The 18110-nt window shown below is 40.1% G+C and overlaps 1 protein-coding gene across 11 annotated transcripts in view; it reads left to right on the forward strand.

Annotated features, from left to right (window-relative positions):
* Positions 1-18110, forward strand: part of CBFA2T2 (CBFA2/RUNX1 partner transcriptional co-repressor 2) — a 158141-nt gene that overhangs the window by 115435 nt on the left and 24596 nt on the right. For all 11 annotated transcript variants that reach the window (XM_054467474.2, XM_054467476.2, XM_063659132.1 and 8 more), the window contains 4 exons: positions 3161-3402; positions 11633-11722; positions 15213-15394; positions 16825-17078. In XM_054467474.2, the coding sequence (XP_054323449.1) occupies positions 3161-3402; positions 11633-11722; positions 15213-15394; positions 16825-17078 (768 nt within the window). The remainder of the gene's footprint in view (positions 1-3160; positions 3403-11632; positions 11723-15212; positions 15395-16824; positions 17079-18110) is intronic.

An 18110-nucleotide genomic window follows, 5' to 3' on the forward strand; every position in this document is an offset into this window, starting at 1 on the left:
CTCATACAATGCTGGTTGGAGTGTAATTTAGTACATCTTTTGGAAATTGGCAGTTTGCACTAATGCTGAATTTCCATGTGCCCTGTAACTCAACAATTTCAGTCCTATATATCTATAATCACCAAAAGAACCCCAAATAAACTAGTATACATACATGCACACAAGTGTCTTGATCTTCATTTGAGTTCTACCTTGTTCCCATATATATCTTAATTGTTCCCATATATATCTATAATCACCAAAAGAACCCCAAATAAACTAGTATACATACATGCACACAAATACCTTGATCTTCATTTGAGTTCTACCTTTCCATGCACATGCTGCCGCCCCCAGTTCACTTTGACACTCTGCAGATCTTTTGCCTGTAAACCAAAATGTACTGCTATTTTTGGAATGCCCAAAAAGTGTCAGAGCACTGAGCTAGATGCTGTATGTATTGTTTCATTTAAATGCCATTACACAAGCTTGCACACTGTTCTTGCTCAAAATTTTTTGTTTTGTGTGTTTATTATTTTAAAAGGCAAGAGAAGAGAATGTAAGATGTACAGCTTTAATTGGAAGTTTTATTTTCCAAAACATTTGAAATTGAGTAGCTGGTAACTGGAGCATTCAGTTTGAGCCAGAGTGAATGAAAAGAAGTATGATATCCCTTTTCTTAAATTCTAATTTCTATCTCAAAGTTGAACAGCCCTAGACATATATACTATCTTGAAAAGAAACAGATTTAAACCTCAGCCATCAATCAGATTTCAAGATACACCAATAGGTATATGTATATACAAATTCAGCCCTTTTTACTTCCATATTTGGCTGCTTGGCGGTGGCTGTGTTTCATTTCAGAAAATGTGATCATACATTTTTTACTAAAGAGACTAGGAAAAAGCCTTTCTATACATCAGAGTAGCTAAAAGCATGATAATGTGTTATTTTTATTGGTTCCTTCAAAAGGGAGCAACTTTCCAGTGGCAATTGACCTTTCTGTGAAAACAAAGAAATGGCAGACTATTGCAACTAATTTTCTGGATTGCTGAGGTTGGGTGTTCAACTTTCCTTTCATTAGCTTTACTAATTTCCTTTAGTGGAAGACACAAGAAAACTCACCCCTTTTCTCAGCCCGTTAGTCTTTTATGCAGTGAATCATTCAGCAGCATTTTCCTAAACACTTGCCCTTTGCTGAACAAAGCAAAAATATACACTGTATACACAACTTGTGAAACTTAATTAAAGTATGCACAGATGTATTGTGTATTGTATTATTAATAAGTGAACATCTATTAAGGCAACACAAATATAGAAATAAGCATAGGCCAGGTGCAGTGGCTCACACCTATAATCCTAACACTTTGGGAGGCTGAGGAGGACAGATCACTTGAGGTCAGGAGTTCGAGACCAGCCTGGCCAACATGGTGAAACCCTGTCTCTACTAAAAATACAAAAAATTAGCTGGGTGTGGTGGCACGTGCCTGTAATCCCAGCTACTCGGGAGGCTGAGGAAGGAGAATCGCTCAACTCAGGTTGCGGTGAGCTGAGATCAAACCACTGCACTCCAGCCTGGGCAACAGAGCAAGACTCTGTCTCTAAAAAAAAAAAGTATAATTGTGGAAGCATGCACATAGACAGCACAGAGATGTAATGAATCCACTAAGGTTACCTTCAAGTGGAGCAGCAGCAGCATGTGTCAAAGAATGCTCCTTAACAGAGATGATACCTGAACTGTATAGGATGAAGAAGAGCTTGCCAGGTCAAATTTCAATAAGGTTCAGTGTAAGAAGAGTGTCACAGTTAACTGACTGTGACTGGCTTAGAGGAAGTAGAAGGGAAGTAGAAGATTTTTTATGATTAGTAAGTTTGTTTTTGGCAAAATATGATTAAATGTCTTTTTTTAAGCTAGGTAAAGATTAAATGATTGGCTCTTTAAACATTGCTTATGTGTTAAATTGTTTCTTATGTTTTTAGATAAAGTTTCACTTTTTTAGTTTTTTAAGGCTGGATATGATTAAGTGAAAACAGAATGATACTTAGGTACTAGATAATTTAGATTTTTACTTGATGCCAACAAGAACGTAGCTCAATGCCAGGCACGGTGGCTCAAGCTTGTAATCCCAGCCTTTGGGAGGCCAAGGCAGGAGGATCACTTGAGCCCAGGAGTTTGAGACCACGCTGGGCAATATAGTGAGACTCCCTTATCTACAAAAAACTTAAAAAAAAGAAATTAGCTGTGCATGGTGGCATGTGCCTGTAGTCCCAGCTACTCAGGAGGCTGAGGTGGGAGGACACCTGAGTCCAGGAGGTCGAGGCTGCACCAGGAGGTCGAGGCTGCAATGGGCCAAGATGGTGCTGCTGCACTCCAGCTTGGGTGACAGAATGAGACCCTGCCTCAAAAAAACAAAACCATAGCTCTAGGGTTGTTTTCGAAATTAAAATTTTCAAGAAATGACTATTAAGAACTAAATAGGACAACTGTAATTAATCACATGTATTATAATTTGAGCAAAAGTGTAGGATGGGAGTGTCCTGAATGGAATCAGGAAGATGCTTTATTGAATGACCAAGGACTTGGCAGTATTAATCTAGCACTGTTAAGGCAGAGAGTAACTGGCTCTAATGGACATGAGTATTCTGGATGGCCAAAGAAATAGGTACCTTATTGTAGGAATAAGTCATTAAATCAGTAGGCCTAAAAAATATCCCTCATATTATCATAACTCTTTTTTCTGATGTCTTGCTCACATGCTACCTTCTGATTGACTGCCTAGTGTTTTGGGGACCTTGAAATTGGGAAGGAGATGCGATGTAAAAGATGGGCATGAGTATCCCATCACTGGAAAGATCTATTGGCCCAGACCCATCTCAAGCACTACGTGTTGCAGGAAGTCTTTCTTAAAATTACCCACCCCTGCCCATGGCACCTGTAGAGTTAGATTTCCCTTCTTACTGCTCTGGGAGCACTCTGCTTTCTTTTTAACACTCTAGTGTTACTCTGTTACCATTTTTATCTGACAGCAGTCTCACTGAGGACAGAACCAGTTTTGCATACCTTTATAACATGTGCTTTACAAAATTCAAATGAACAAACGAAAACACAAACAAGAAAGAATGAACAAAGGTCCCCTTGTTTTGCACGTAACCTGAGTCTTTCATTTTGGCTTTCTTTTAGTAAGCAATGGAATCAACCATTCTCCTCCTACCCTGAATGGTGCCCCATCACCGCCACAGAGATTCAGCAATGGTCCTGCCTCCTCCACATCATCTGCACTCACAAATCAGCAATTGCCAGCCACTTGTGGTGCTCGACAACTCAGCAAGTTGAAACGCTTTCTTACCACTCTGCAACAGTTTGGCAATGACATCTCCCCTGAGATTGGGGAGAAGGTGCGGACTCTTGTTCTTGCACTGGTGGTAAGTACAGCCTCACTGTTGTTCTCAGCTCCCTGATTATATGGCTCAGGTCCAAAGTGAGCAGAGAAGTTCTAGATATTTCTGCTCATTTTCAAACCCATAGTAATATGGCAAATGCTACAGACTAGACTAGTTATTGAATAACTTGTATAAAACTGTTTAAATGTAGGTTTCTTTTCTTTTCTTTTCTTTTCTTCTTTCTTTTTTTTGAGACAGGGTCTTACTCTGTCACCCAGCCTGGAGTACGATGGTGTGAACACAGCTCACTTCAGTCTTGACCTTCCAGGTTTAAGCAGTTCTCTTGCCACAGCCTCCTGAGTAGTTGAGACTACATGTGCATGCCGCCATGCCCAGCTAATTTTTTTATTTTTGTAGAGATGGGATCTCCCTATCTTGTTCTGGCTGGTCTCAAACTCCTAGCCTCAAGCAGTCTGCCTGTCTTGCCTTCCCAAAGTGCTGGGATTACAAGCATGATGTTTAATTGTAGATTTTATATCAGTGCTTATCAGAGAAACAATCGATAATGTTTACTTGTTATTTAAGGTGTTGATTTCATTCCAATAAGCAACTTTGGATTTTTCTTAAAACTGGTCTCAACAGGCCCACTGGTGTCCAACCAAGTTAATGCAAGGTTTTGTAATTTAATATATTCAGTGCTTAGTGCATTGTTTCCAAACCAAGGAGAGTAGAGAAGTAGCAAGTTTAATTTTCAAAACAATGATTTCTAAAATTACAAGTTACATGGCCTAAATAAATACTATCAAAATAAATAGTATCAAAGGGATTGCATTGTTCAGCTCCTCGTGCATATAAACTTGCTTAAGAATTTGCAAGGTACACATAATTTTTCTTTCTTTCTATACTGCACGTGGTGAACCTGTGGCATAAAGGAGTGATTTTCTGACATCGACAACTAGGTGGAGTTTTATTCTCAGTGTTTGTAATGGAAGTACTGCCAGTTCCCAATGTTTCTAATTGAATTTACCTCCAATAAAAGCATTCTGTGCTCCTTTGTGTATGTTAACCCCTTTATATGGGATAAAAAGATGAATCACAGCACTAATTGAAGCTGCAGCTCTCCAAGTGTAAATCTAGGGACCCTGAAGATTCTCCAGGATCCTTTCTGGAGATCCAGAAGGTGAAAACTATTTTCATAATATAGCAGTAGACTAAATGCAAAAGTAGATAGAATACAACTGGCTTCTATTATGCCAGATATTAAAGAGACTTTCTATTATGCTAGATATTAAAGAGACTTGCAAAATGATAAAACAGTGCTACTCTTCTTACTGCATTTATTTTGGAAAATACAGATTTTAAAAATCACACCTCAGTCTGAACCAATATAGTTATTTTTTATTTTAATTAAATTCTCAGCTTTAATTTCTGATATGGTAATGTCAATAAATGTAGTCCATATAAATTAGAGGAATTCTGAGACCAAACAGTTTAAGAATTATTGCCTTAAAAAATTTCTCAGTCTAAGGCCGGGTGTGATGGCTCACGCCTGTAATTTGGGAAGCCAAGGTGGGAAGATTGCTTGGATGCAGGAGTTCAAGACCAGCCTGGATACATAGTGAGACTGTCTCTACAAAATGATTTTTTAAAAGTTAGCTGAGTGTGGTGGCACATGCCTGTGGTCCTAGCTACTCAGTAGACTGAGGTGGGAGGATTCCTTGGGCCCAGGAAAGCTGTGTTTGCACCACTGCACTTCCAGCCTAGGTGACAGAGTGAGACCCTATCTCAAAACATAAATTTAAAAAATTTCTCAGTCTATTATGAAAGGAACAACTTTCATACAAGGCAAAATGCAATATATGACTTTTTCATCGTTTGTGAGGTTTAGTCCTTGTTACATATGACTGTAGGTTATTTTCATTGCTATATAGTGTCATATTGTAGGAATATACCACAATTTATGCCTTTGGGCTATCTGACATTTAAGTCATTTGTAATTTGGGGCAGTTTTGGGGTCTCCAGCATCACCCCCATGTTTGGAGATTTGCCAGAAGGAGTCACAGGACTTGACATACAGTTGTGCTCACAGCTAAGATCTATTACAGAGGCATAGTAAGGAGACATAGTGAGAGAGACACAGTCTGGAGGAACCCATCTGCAGGTTTCCTTATGCTCTCTGCCTCTCCTGAATGGTAACACAGAGCTCCCTTTCCTTAGCAACAAAAATAACAGCAACATATATGCAGTGTTTCTGTCAAGGGAAGCCTATTACAGACTCAATGCCAAGGTTTTTGTTGGGGCCTGGTCACATAGTCAGTCTTTGCCTAGCACCTGCCAAATTTTACCCTCTTAGAAGGAAAACCCGTGTTTAGCATGAACCATACTGTTCGCAGAACCACTCTACACACGGTCACCGTTATCAGTTAGGAGAAGTTTAGTTCTTTTTTATTTTAAACATGTTTATTCCTCAAATTTTAGACTACTACAGAAAAATCTTACTGGATCCAGAGTAAGGTTATTGGAGTTAAATGTCAAAATGAGCTTGAACATAATTGGAAACAAAGCAGACATCAAAATGTTATGATGATTCCAGCAGCAAATTACTTTAAGTATTATCTATTCTTAAAAATAATTTCAAGACTAAAAGTAAAAATGTCAAAAATTCATTTGCAGCGGGTGGATCACGAGGTCAGGAGATCAAGATCATCCTGGCTCACACGGTGAAACCCCATCTCTACTAAAAATACAAAAAATTAACTGGGCGTGGTGTCGGGCGCCTGTAGTCCCAGCTACTCAGCAGAGAGGCTGAGGCAGGAAAATGAACCCAGGAGGTGGAGCTTGCAGTGAGCCAAGATTGTGCCACTGCACTCCAGCCTGGGCAACAGAGCAAGACGCCGTCTCAAAAAAAAAAAACATTTGTAAAAAATTTGAATCTTTTTTTAGTTATGAAAAGTATGTGTAGGTGTGTCCAATTATCTTTTAAAAGGCCACATTTGGGTTACCTTTTTTTTCCACAGTAAAATATACATTATAGAATATACCATTTTACCCTCTTTTAAGTACACAGTTCAGTGGTCTTAAGTACATTCATACTGTTTGACCTGTTCACCATGTGTCCCTGTTTGCCATTGTGTATTTAGAGCCTATGGGCACCACAGGGTTAAGGAATTTATACAATTGCTTTTTTTGAATTGTGATGAAATTTACTATATTAACTATTTTTAGGTTTACAGTTTAGTGACAATAAGTATATTCATATTATCATGCAACCATCATCACCATCCATCCCCAAAACTCTTTTCATCTTGCAAAATTGCACCAATTAAACAATAATACCCCATTCCCCCCTCTCCCTAGACCCTGGCAATTACTATTCTACTTTCTGTCCCTATGGATTTAACTACTCTAGGTCCCTCATCCAGGTAGAATCATACGGTATTTGTCTTTTTGTGACTAGCCTATTTCACTTAGCTTAATGTCCTTAGGGTTTATCCATGTTATAGCATGTCAGACTTTCCTACTTTTTAAGGCTAAGTAATATTTCATGTCTATATCACATTTTATTGATCTGTTAATTCCCCAATGGACACGTGGGTTGCTGCCACCTCTTCAGTTAAGAAAAGTTTTATATCAATGTAGGAAACTGTTTGCCATCCAGGGTCCTAGATGCCAGCCAATGGCCCAACCTTACAAGCAGATCTTTCTAAGGCTAGCAGTTTTAGGCCTACTATGTTAACTCTTTTTTGTACAGAGCCATTACAAATAATGTTCCTATGAACATTCTTTTACATGTGTGGAAGCATCGCACGCAGCAGTGGAATTGTGGTTTCATATGTGTGGAGTGTACCTGTAGTCACAGCTACTCAGGAGGCTGAGGCAGGAGGATCACTTGGGCCCAGGAGTTTGAGGCCAGCCTGGGTAACATAGACAGACCCCCATCTCTAAAAATAAAGGCCGCATAATTTAGTAGCTGGAGTTATCCGTCTGCATTCTGTGTCCGTGGTGTATAAGAAGTAAGGTACTGAGAGCCCCTAACTATACCAGCAAGCAGGCATGGGCATTTTGCACTTCAAGGTAATGGTAAATGTTTTGTGCTTCACTTACTTCTTATTATTTGGAGAATGTACTTTCTGGAGGATAGTTTGGCAATGTTTCTAGTACCATTCATCCTAAGAAAATAATAAACATAAACAATATACACCAAGATAATCAGTTCAACATTAAGTACCCCCTCCCCCATTGAAGCTAACTGAAAGGTCTGTAAAACCCTGAGTAAAGTACAATTTATCTGTTGTCCTTAAAAATCAAGTCTCATTCTGGTTCAGAGGCAAGGTAGAAAGACAAACTTCTCCCTATTACCCCCAATAAATAGCAAAAAGCCGTGGACTTTACCTATAAAACAAATATAATTAGACTCTTCACCAGGTGTGGTGGAGTGTGTCTGTAGTCCCAGCGACTTAGTCCCAGCTGAGGCAGGTGGATTGTGAGCCTGGGGGACAGAGCAAGACCTCATCACTTTAAAAAAAAAAAGAGAGAGAGACTCTTCAAGGTAGAGAGAAGACAGCAGATTCACTCATGGGACCCAAGGGGCTACATAAGCAGTGAGTTCCCTAGGTTTTGTGTTTTTCTGATATATCCCAGACCAGGTTATGCAGAAAATGTTGAGTTTAAGGGTAAAAATATAGGTAAGTAAATAAACTTTCCTTAGCTGGCACAGTGGAGTATGCCTATAGTCCCAGCTACTTAGGAAGTTGAGGCAGGAGGATCACTTAAGCCCAGGAGTTCGAGGCTGCCGTGAGCCATGATCACACCACTGCACTCCTGCCTGGGTGACAGAGCAATACTCTGTAGATAGAGATAGATAGACAGATAGATAGATAGATAGATAGATGACAGCAATACTCTGTAGATAGATAGATATAGATAGATAGATACCTACATACATACATACATATATATACATAGGTAACTAGCTAACTAACTTTCCTTCTCCTGAGTTTTCTAAATTATGTTTCTTGTTGGCAGCAAAAATTACTTTGCCTGATGTGGTTGTCACTATATGTAGAGGAAATAATTGCCAATTTTTATTATAAACCAGGAGGATAAAGATAGACAAGGTTTCTATATTTCTGTATTTTGGTCAGTGGTGGTTACATGAAAATACACATATGGCAAAATGGTATAGAACTATAAGTATGTTGTACCAATGTTAGTTTCCTAGTTTTGAGATTGTAACCCTTTGGGAGGCCAAGTTGGAAGGATCACTTGAGGTCAAGTGTTCGAGATCAGCCTCGTCAATGTGGCGAAATCCCATCTCTACTAAAAATACAAAAATTAGCCAGGAGTGGCAGTGCACACCTGTAATCCCAGCTACTTGGAAGGCTGAGGCACAAGAATCACTTGAACCTGGGAGGCTGAGGTTGCAGTGAGCTGGGATCACACCACTGCACTCTAGCATGGGTGACAAAACAAGACTGTGTCTCAAAAAAAAAAAAAAAAAAAAAGATCTAAGCATTGGAGAAAGCTGAATAGAGGCCACATTGGAGTATAAGTGTTGCCCTTGAAATCCAGAGACCAGATTCCCCCAACATCTTAACTCTCAACGTTTTTCTCTCTGCTCTGACACATCTTTCCCAAAGCTGCATTTCAGTTTCCTCAAGGACAACACTGCTATATAGAACTCCTTGTCCCCCTAAGTTTGATTCAAATATATCTTCTCTGGTCAGGTGTGGGTAACACCCATAATCCCAGAATTTGGAAAGCCCAGGCCGACTTGAGGCCAGGAGCTTAAGACCACCCTGGGGAATGTAGCATGACTCCTTCCTCTACAAAAAAAAAAAAAAAAATTTAAATTAGCTGGGCATGGCCAGGCACGGTGGCTCACGCCTGTCTGTAATCCCAGCACTTTGGGAGGCCAAGGTGGGCGGATCACGAGGTCAGGAGTTCAAGGTTGCAGTGAGCTATAATCATGCTACTGCACTCCAGCCTAAGTGACAGAGCTAGACCCTATCTCTGAAAAAAAAAAATTTTTAAGCAAATATGTCTTCTCTGTGAGTCAGTAGTGTCCTGTACATGTGTACCTCCATCATACTGTAATGAATAACTTAGTTGCCTCTTTTCCCACTAGACTATGAGATCTTTGAGGGGAAGAAACAAACAATTATGCTCTTAATATAAAATAAGGTTTTATAAAGTAGCTGAAAGAGGAAGGTGTTTATCCCTCTCATACAGGACTGCCCTATATCTACTATGTATGTAACCCTGAGTCCATTTCTCTGGCCTAACTCACTATTTCCCTGTGTCACACAATCTATCCTTTCCCCTTGTCTACCCACAAGTATAATTAAAATCATTCATGTAGCCCTTCCATACATTTAATCTATTTGTGTTTGCTTTTCAAGACCTGATTGCTTCCCTTGCAGTAGGTATAAAAGAGTATCATTCTCTTACACTTAGTTTTTATTCCTGATTACCAGAATTACAGGTCTCTTGCTGTATTGTGCAAATGTCATATACTTAAAACAGATACACAGTTAACTTTAAAAGAATTTTTTTGGTATGAAATGTGGGAAAATGTTCAAACATTTTCCTTTAATATGTTTAAATTGGACATACCCCTTTTCCCTGAAGGAAAATATCTTAATGTTTACTGAATAATAAATATGATATATTTGGAAAATGCAACATAATTGCATACTCAGAAATAACTGTTATTGTGATTATTCTTCCAGGCATTAAATATATGATATAATATGCATGTGTGTTATTTTTGTAAGTGGATTCTTAGAAAATATAATGTTCTGTTTCTGGTTTTTCACTTAACAGTATTGTAGATACCTTTTCTGCCTTAATGCATACAAATCTGCTCTACCCCCTCCCTGCATAAGCATTCTGATACATGACTCTTGTAATTTTAATGTAGCTTCCTGTTGGTAGATCTATATATTTTCCTTTTTTTTTTTTTTTTGTTAAGAAAATATATTGTGGTAGCGTGGGGGTAAGTTGCATGTTACATACTGTGTTTTTGAACACTTACAAAGTTTCTAAAAGTAAATTTCTAGAAATGTTATAGCTCTTTCAGGGGAGCAAGCAGGGATTCAGAATAATCCCCACATTTCGTTTTGTTTGTTTTAATTTGTTATCATACAGTATTATCGGGAATTGAAATACAAATATTGTGTGAACTTTGAAGAAAATATTTTTATTTGTTCATTCCCCTTAGCAGAGTTGCTGAGTCTCATTCCTAATTTGAGGCCTAGACTATTGGGAAAACACAGAGGACGTCCACCGTTTTAGAGAACAGTGATAACTTATCAGTGGGGGTTTGCCTGTTGGGAGTTATTCTGATATGCATAATGCATACAGGCCACTTGAAGGTAGAAGGCAACTATTCTTTTTTCTTTTGCTTCTGGTGGTTTTTTTAAATTTATTTTGAAGATTTGGGGGAAGTTATGCCAGGAGGTAGGGGGCAGAACTTGAAAAAGAAATGAACTTTTGAAAAAATGTGACACTGGGTTACTGAGTCCAAAATGTCTTAGAGTTGACATCCTAGGCCAAGTCATTATCTCTGTAACAGGAAACATTGTAAGCTTGATTCCCTGTTCCTGAAGTGACTTGGAATGAACCCCTCAATGTCAGGGACCTGAGTGCCTCTCTTCATGGGTAGTGAGAAAGGCAGTGCCCTATTCTGCAGCCTAGGCTGCTGGGCAAAGGGGAGAATTTGGTGGTGGTGAAGGGAATCAAAGAGGGTTTCTGTCATAAGAAACCAGTGTGGTTTACCTTTGCCAGGCGTCTGAGTTCCTGATAATGTTCCTGCAGTTTATCCTTTTTCTTATGATTTAAAAGACTTTAGCAGCTGAGCACGGTGGCTCACCCCTGTAATCCCAACACTTTGGGAGGCTGAGGCAGGAAGATAGCTTGACCTCAGGAGTTCAGGACCAGCATGGACAACATAGCGAGACTGCGTCTCTAGTAAACATTTAAAAAACAAAATAAAAAGACCGGGCACGGTGGCTCTCCCTTGTAATCCCACCACTTTAGGAGACCGAGGCGGGTGGATCACAAAGTCAGGAGTTCACCGTCAGGAGATCACAGGAGGTGGAGTTTACAGTGAGCCGAGACCGCGCCACTGCACTCTGGCCTGGACAACAGAGCAAGACTCCATCTCAAATAAATAAATAAATAACATAAAAAAAAAAAAATAAAAGAGTTTGGCACTATAAGTTTTGGAAGTCCAGTTTTGGAAGTTGAACAAGGTTATTTATCTTTTCAGAACTCAACAGTGACAATTGAGGAATTCCACTGTAAGCTCCAAGAAGCCACAAACTTTCCCCTTCGTCCTTTTGTGATTCCATTTCTTAAGGTAATTTGATAATTACTGAATATAATTTATCTTGAATATTTCCTAAAATTCTGCTAATCCCTGTTACGTGATTTAAATCAGAGCTGCTTGCCACGTTTTTAGATCTTTATTTTGGGCTGGTGGAGAGGTCTGAGTGCAGTTAACAGATAAACGTCAGGTTTAATGAGATGAGAATTGCAAAAGCCTTAAGTTGTGGTCTGTGTGCAGACACTGCTGCTAACACACAAGTAACTAGCATAGGAGAGAATAGGAGGTGCTTGGGCTGAAAGTGTGAGAGTGGAAGGGAGGCTGAGCTCTTAGCAGAAGAAATAACTGGTCACTAATCTTTTGGGTATAGTCAGAGTGTGAAGAGTGTTATCTGAGAAGAGGCTGTCAGACAAAAGGCAAGGTCTTTGCAGTTTAGACTTACTCTAAGGTCAGGAGAGGATGTGGGAAGACAGTGTTTGTGTCTCCCCGAACCCCAGATAGTCTAGTTTCTAAAGATGTCTTCTGCAATAATGTTCTCTGGAGCATAACTTTTGGAGAGATTGTTCTGCATTATCATGCTTACATGATAAATGAGGCCATGTTATATATGTTATATTTACATGGAATAAAATCTTTTAAACAGCTTTTGGCCAGGCATGGTAGCTCACACCTATAATCCCAGCACTTTGGGAGGCCAAGGCAGGTGGATTGCATGAGCTCAGGAGTTCAAGACCAGACTGGCCAACATGGCAAAACCCCTGTCTCTGCCAAAAAAAAAATAGAAAAAAAAAATAGCCAGGCGCTTGTAGTCCCAGCTAGTTGGGAGGCTGAGGCAGGAGAATCACTTCAACCTGGGAGGCAGAGGATGCAGTGAGCTGACATTGTGCCACTGTACCCCAGCCTGGGTGACAGAGTGAGACATTCTCAAAAATAAAATAAAGAATAAAAAAAGAAATATTTAAGAGTAAGCCGCAAGGCCGGGTGTGATGGCTCACGCCTGTAATCCATGCACGTTGGGAGGCCGAGGCAGACAGATTACTTGAGGTCAGGAGTTAGAGACCAGCCTGACTAACATGGTGAAAACCTGTCTTTACTAAAAATAGAAAAAATTAGCACATGCCTGTAGTCCCAGCTACTCGCAAGGCTGAGGCAGGAGAATTGCTTGAACCTGGGAGGTGCAGGTTGCAGTGAGCCAAGTGCCACTGCACTCCAGCCTGGGTGACAGAACAAGACTCTGTCTCAAAAAAGAAAAGTAAGCTGCAGACATTATACATCTAAATACTTAAATACAGGTATCAAATCAGGAAAGTAACATTCATACAACACTGTTATCTATAGACCTTATTCATATTTCACCATATGTCCCACTAATGTCTTTTACAACAAAGAAAAACTTGGGAGGGAGCATAGTTCTGGATCTGACTCAGGATCACCCATTGAATTTTGTTGTCACGTCTCTTTAGTCCACTTTAATCTGGCACAGTTACTCAGCTCTTTGTGATCTTGACATTTTTACAGATTACAAGATAGTTATTCTATCTGTGCACCTGGATTTGGTTTTCTCTGGTGTTGATTTGATTAGAATCATTTCACAGAAAAACTGTATTCAATTGTTACTGTATTTTGAATTTTGTCAATATTTATGGAAATCTGTTTTCTTTCTTTTATGAGTATCTCTATAATACCTTTAATTTTACCTCCTTTTTTTTTTTTTGCTGGGGAGACAAAATCTCACTCTGTCGCCCAGGCTGGAGTGCAGTGGCGCGATCTCGGCTCTACAACCTCCGCCTCCCAAGTTCAAGTGATTCTTCTGCCTCAGCCTCCAGTGTAGCTGGGACTACAGGCACGCGCCACCACACCCAGCTAATTTAATTTTTGTATTTATAGTAGAGACTATTAATAGTAGAGACCATATTGGCCAGGCTGGTCTCAAACTCCTGACCTTGTGATCCACCCTCCTTGGCCTCCCAAAGTGCTGGGATTACAGGTGTGAGCCACCGTGCCCAGCGTCTAATTTTGCCTCTTAACAAAGCCTAAAATATTGACTGTCTGGTCAAATAAATATGCCCCTTTTACTTTCTTTTACCTTACTTTCATTTCCTAAGAAAATGTAACAGCATCATACAGACGGGTTATCTTACTAAGGTACTAATACCACTTTTTTAAAACCTTCTATTGGAGCACAGCAGATACACAGGAAAATGCATCGGTCTAAGGTGCACAGCCTGTATCATGGCTCAGTTCTAATGGCATTGAAGCCTCGCCCGCTCTAAGCAGCCTGTGGTGCCTTTTTGAGCCCTGAAACAGCTGTGCTGGTTCTATCTTGGTCTCCTTTATGTATGTCAGAGCTGGTAGACAATTATTTCCCCAAGACTCTAGAATCAAGAAAGATTTGTGAAATTTGTGTTAATAGGAAATAATTAGCATGTTTTTTATTCATCATGGGACACATGTCAGCAGTGTAAAGATCTGACATGGTATTTTTTTCAATTAAGTTTTTACAGTTGCAACAAGATTGAGGTTATAGAACAGACTTTAAAAGAGTTTTATATAGTCAAATTCCCTATTCTTAACTCTGTTATTTTGGAAAACAGCATGAGGTAGGTTGTTATGGCAGCTTTTTGGCTAGCATTTGGGGTTTTGTCAATTTATTTCTGCTTTAAAACAGTCACTAATTATGGTGCCTGCTAAATTAACCCTCAGTGAAGGGATGGCTACTTGTATGTATTAAAACTCTCCTTTCACTTGCTCATCTGTCCCTTGGGATTAAGCCTTTGCTTATGAGCTCAGACTGCATTGCTTTTAAATTTGGTGAGAAAAATAAAATTTCTACTTTATGGTTTTTTTGATAAAAATGGGAAAAGTAAATTCTGTATATGAAGGAAATCAAGTTCTGAGCTTTAAAAGATGTATAGGGTTTTAAAATGTGATTTGTTCCTATTGCAGGTTTTCTAAATATGAGAGACAGAAAAATATCTACTTAATGAATTATCTTTTTACATTTTACATCACTCCCAGTGCTCCTTTTCAAATTCCCATGTTTCAGAATAATCACAGTTTCCAGAATTCCGTGGCAGCTTTTATACAGAACTGGAAGGAAGGTTGAGTAGTGCTATCAGAGATGAGTTGGGGTCCAGAAGAGAGAAACCAGGGCTTGGAATGACTCCCACATAGGCAGTAGTAATTCCCTCACTGACTAAAGTCTTCAGAAGCATATGCTTTAAAATTATTATGTTCAACAACCCTTTATTGAGCTTTGACCGTATACTAGGCTGCAAAGGTAAATAAGGTACAGTCTCTTCCTTAAGCAGATTTACATCTGGTTGGGGCAAGAGACAATTGAACCAGTAATTCAAGTGAAGTATAAGAGATATCATTGACTCACAGAAGAAGCATATGAAAATCAGACTGCCAAGGAGAGAAAGGCTTTTATCTTGTATCATCTGCTTTGTGAAAGCCCTTTGAGGTGCTGAGCCCTCTTGTGTAGGGCCCAACACTGGAAAAACTGCCTCTTGCTTTCAAGGCCAACCTGCCCCTGCTGCAGCGAGAACTGCTGCACTGCGCTCGGGCGGCCAAGCAGACCCCATCCCAGTACCTGGCTCAGCACGAACACCTTCTGCTCAACACAAGCATTGCATCGCCTGCTGACTCGTCAGAGTTGCTCATGGAGGTACACGGAAATGGGAAGAGGCCCAGTCCCGAGAGGTAAGCAGATGAGCTTTGCTGTCCTTGCTTTCCTGGAACCACACTAGCCCTCCCCTTTGCTTATAAAAGAAAGAGAATTTGATTGCCGTGGTTGTAATGTCTCAAACTTTTTTTGAGACGAGGTCTGGCTCTGTCGCCCAGACTGGAGCGCAGTGGCGCAATCTTTGCTCCCTGCAGCCTCCATCTCCTGGGCTCAAGCGATCCTCCCACCTCAGCCTCCTGAGTATCTGGATTACAGGCACGTGCCACCATGACCAGCTAATGTTTGTTTGTTTTTGGAGAGATGAGGTTTTACCATGTTGCCCAGGCTGGTCTCAAACTTGTGAGCTCAAGAGATCTGCCCACCTCGACCTCCCAAAGTGCTGGGATTATATGGATGTGAGCCACCATGCCCAGCCCAATGTCTCAGACTTTCTGTGGTTATTTTTGCTTTATTCCAATACCTAGCTGCATAATACATCTAAAATCTATGGGAGTAGCTTCCAGACATGAGTATTTTTCAGAAACTCTTCAGATGGCCTGCACACCCGGTAAGAAACTCTACTCTAGAGAATTTATGGGTCGACTGTTCCAGAAGCCTCAGGAGTACAGTTCTGCCTTTTCTTGGATGCTGTTTGTAGAAAGAATTGAAAAAAAAAAAGAAAAAAGAAAAAAAAAGGAAGAAATGCAATCTGCCAAATGCCTTTTATGTCAAACGCATTTTTTTCTGATATGAGAAGTTTTGAAAAAGTATAGCAATTAATTATTAATATTTGCCAGTGACTCACCTTTACTGAGATTAAAATTAATATGAATTTATTTTAGAAAACTCCCTATGAGTGGCTATCAAAATATTCTATGGGTTATCAAAGAAGGCAATATTAACAATAGTGGATAGGCTTTAATGACATTTTTTTTAAAGTAAAAAAAAAAAAGAAAAGAAAATTTATTACAGTTGAATCTGAGTGACTGAAAACCCTGCCACTACACAATTGGACCCACTGTTAATTTGACTGGCTTAAAAAAAAAAAAAAAAAAGACGCAATTGAATTTGTTATATGAGCCTTTTTCCTCCCATGTAGTTTCTTTCCAGTAACTCACCTCCACAGTAATAAATTTGACCTTAATACTTTCCTAAGTATGGTTGAACCCGTAACTCAGAAAAACGCTGTCATCTCCTTAGTCTCTCCTTTGCTTTATGAGGGTTAATGTTTCTGTCTGGTTATGGATGGATTTGACCTCTTTTTTCATGCTGGTATAAGTCAGCAATTTACATGAGGTGCCTGGCCCTTGAAGACAGTTCAGCTCATGCCTCATGTCATACGTTTCCTTAGAGGCTTCCTGTTTATGCCAGCATGTAGCAAAATACCTAATATATAGTAGGTTCTCGGGAAAGGTCTGCATGAACACTTGTTGACAGGATCAAATATGCACTTCTGCTTCTTCTGCAGGAGAGAAGAGAATAGTTTTGATAGAGATACAATTGCTCCTGAGCCTCCTACCAAGAGAGTATGTACCATCAGCCCTGCTCCTCGGCACAGTCCTGCTCTCACTGTGCCCCTCATGAATCCAGGGGGCCAATTCCATCCTACCCCGCCGCCTCTGCAGCACTACACCTTAGAGGATATTGCAACTTCTCACCTGTATCGGGAACCCAGCAAGATGCTAGAGCATCGAGAAGTTCGTGATAGACACCACAGTCTTGGTAAGCAACCGAAGCAGCATGGTAAATTCAGACTGGATTCTTGGATTTCTTTCCAACTCAATGATAAAGTCAAATAATATCATGATTGCTTTTTCCCACTGATTGGATAAAACAATATTATACATAGACTATTAGAATCATAGTTGATCTTATTTGATATTAATCTCATTTGATACCTTGTTGCTATGATATGATAGAAGTACAGCTAGGTGTGGTGACTGGTGTCTGTAATCCCAGCTATTAGAGAGGCTGAGGCGGAAGGATCACTTGAAGCCAGTCTGGGCAACATAGTGAGATCCCATCTCTACAAAAAATTTTAAAAACTAGCCAGGCTTGGTGGCATGCGCCTGTGGTCCCAGCTACTAGGGAGGCTGAGGAGGGAGGATCACTTGAGTCCAGGAAGTCAAAGCTACATTGAGCCATGATCTTGCCACTGCATTCAGCCTGGGTGACAGAGTGAGACCTGCTAAAAAAGAATAAAGGGGTATTGCCTATTCTCAAATGGTTCAGAAGAAGAGAATGAAAAAGCAAAGGAGGTAAAATATTAACATTTGAGAACTCTGTTTGAAGATATGTGAGAATTCTTTGTGCTCCTTTTGCAGCTCTTCTGTAAATCTGAGTTTATTCCAGAATAAAAGTTTTTAAAATTAGACCAAGCTCAGTGGCTCATGCCTATAATCCCCGCATTTTGGAAGGCCAAGGCAGGAGGATCACTTGAGGCCAGAAGTTTGATACCAGCATGGGCAACATAGGGAGACCTCATCTCTACAACAACAACAACAAAAATTAAAAATGAGGCAGGAGGGGCTGGGCGTGGTGGCTCACGCCTGTAATCCCAGCACTTTGGGAGGCTGAGGCGGGTGGATCACGAGGTCAGGAGATTGAGACCATTCTGGCTAACACGGTGAAACCCTGTCTGTACTAAAAATACAAAAAATTAGCTGGGCGTGGTGGTGGGCGCCTGTAGTCACAGCTACTCAGGAGGCTGAGGCAGGAGAATGACGTGAACCCAGAAGGCGGAGCTTGCAGTGA

The sequence above is a fragment of the Pongo pygmaeus genome, chromosome 21 (assembly GCF_028885625.2).
Source record: "Pongo pygmaeus isolate AG05252 chromosome 21, NHGRI_mPonPyg2-v2.0_pri, whole genome shotgun sequence".
Classification (NCBI taxonomy): Eukaryota; Metazoa; Chordata; class Mammalia; order Primates; family Hominidae; genus Pongo; species Pongo pygmaeus.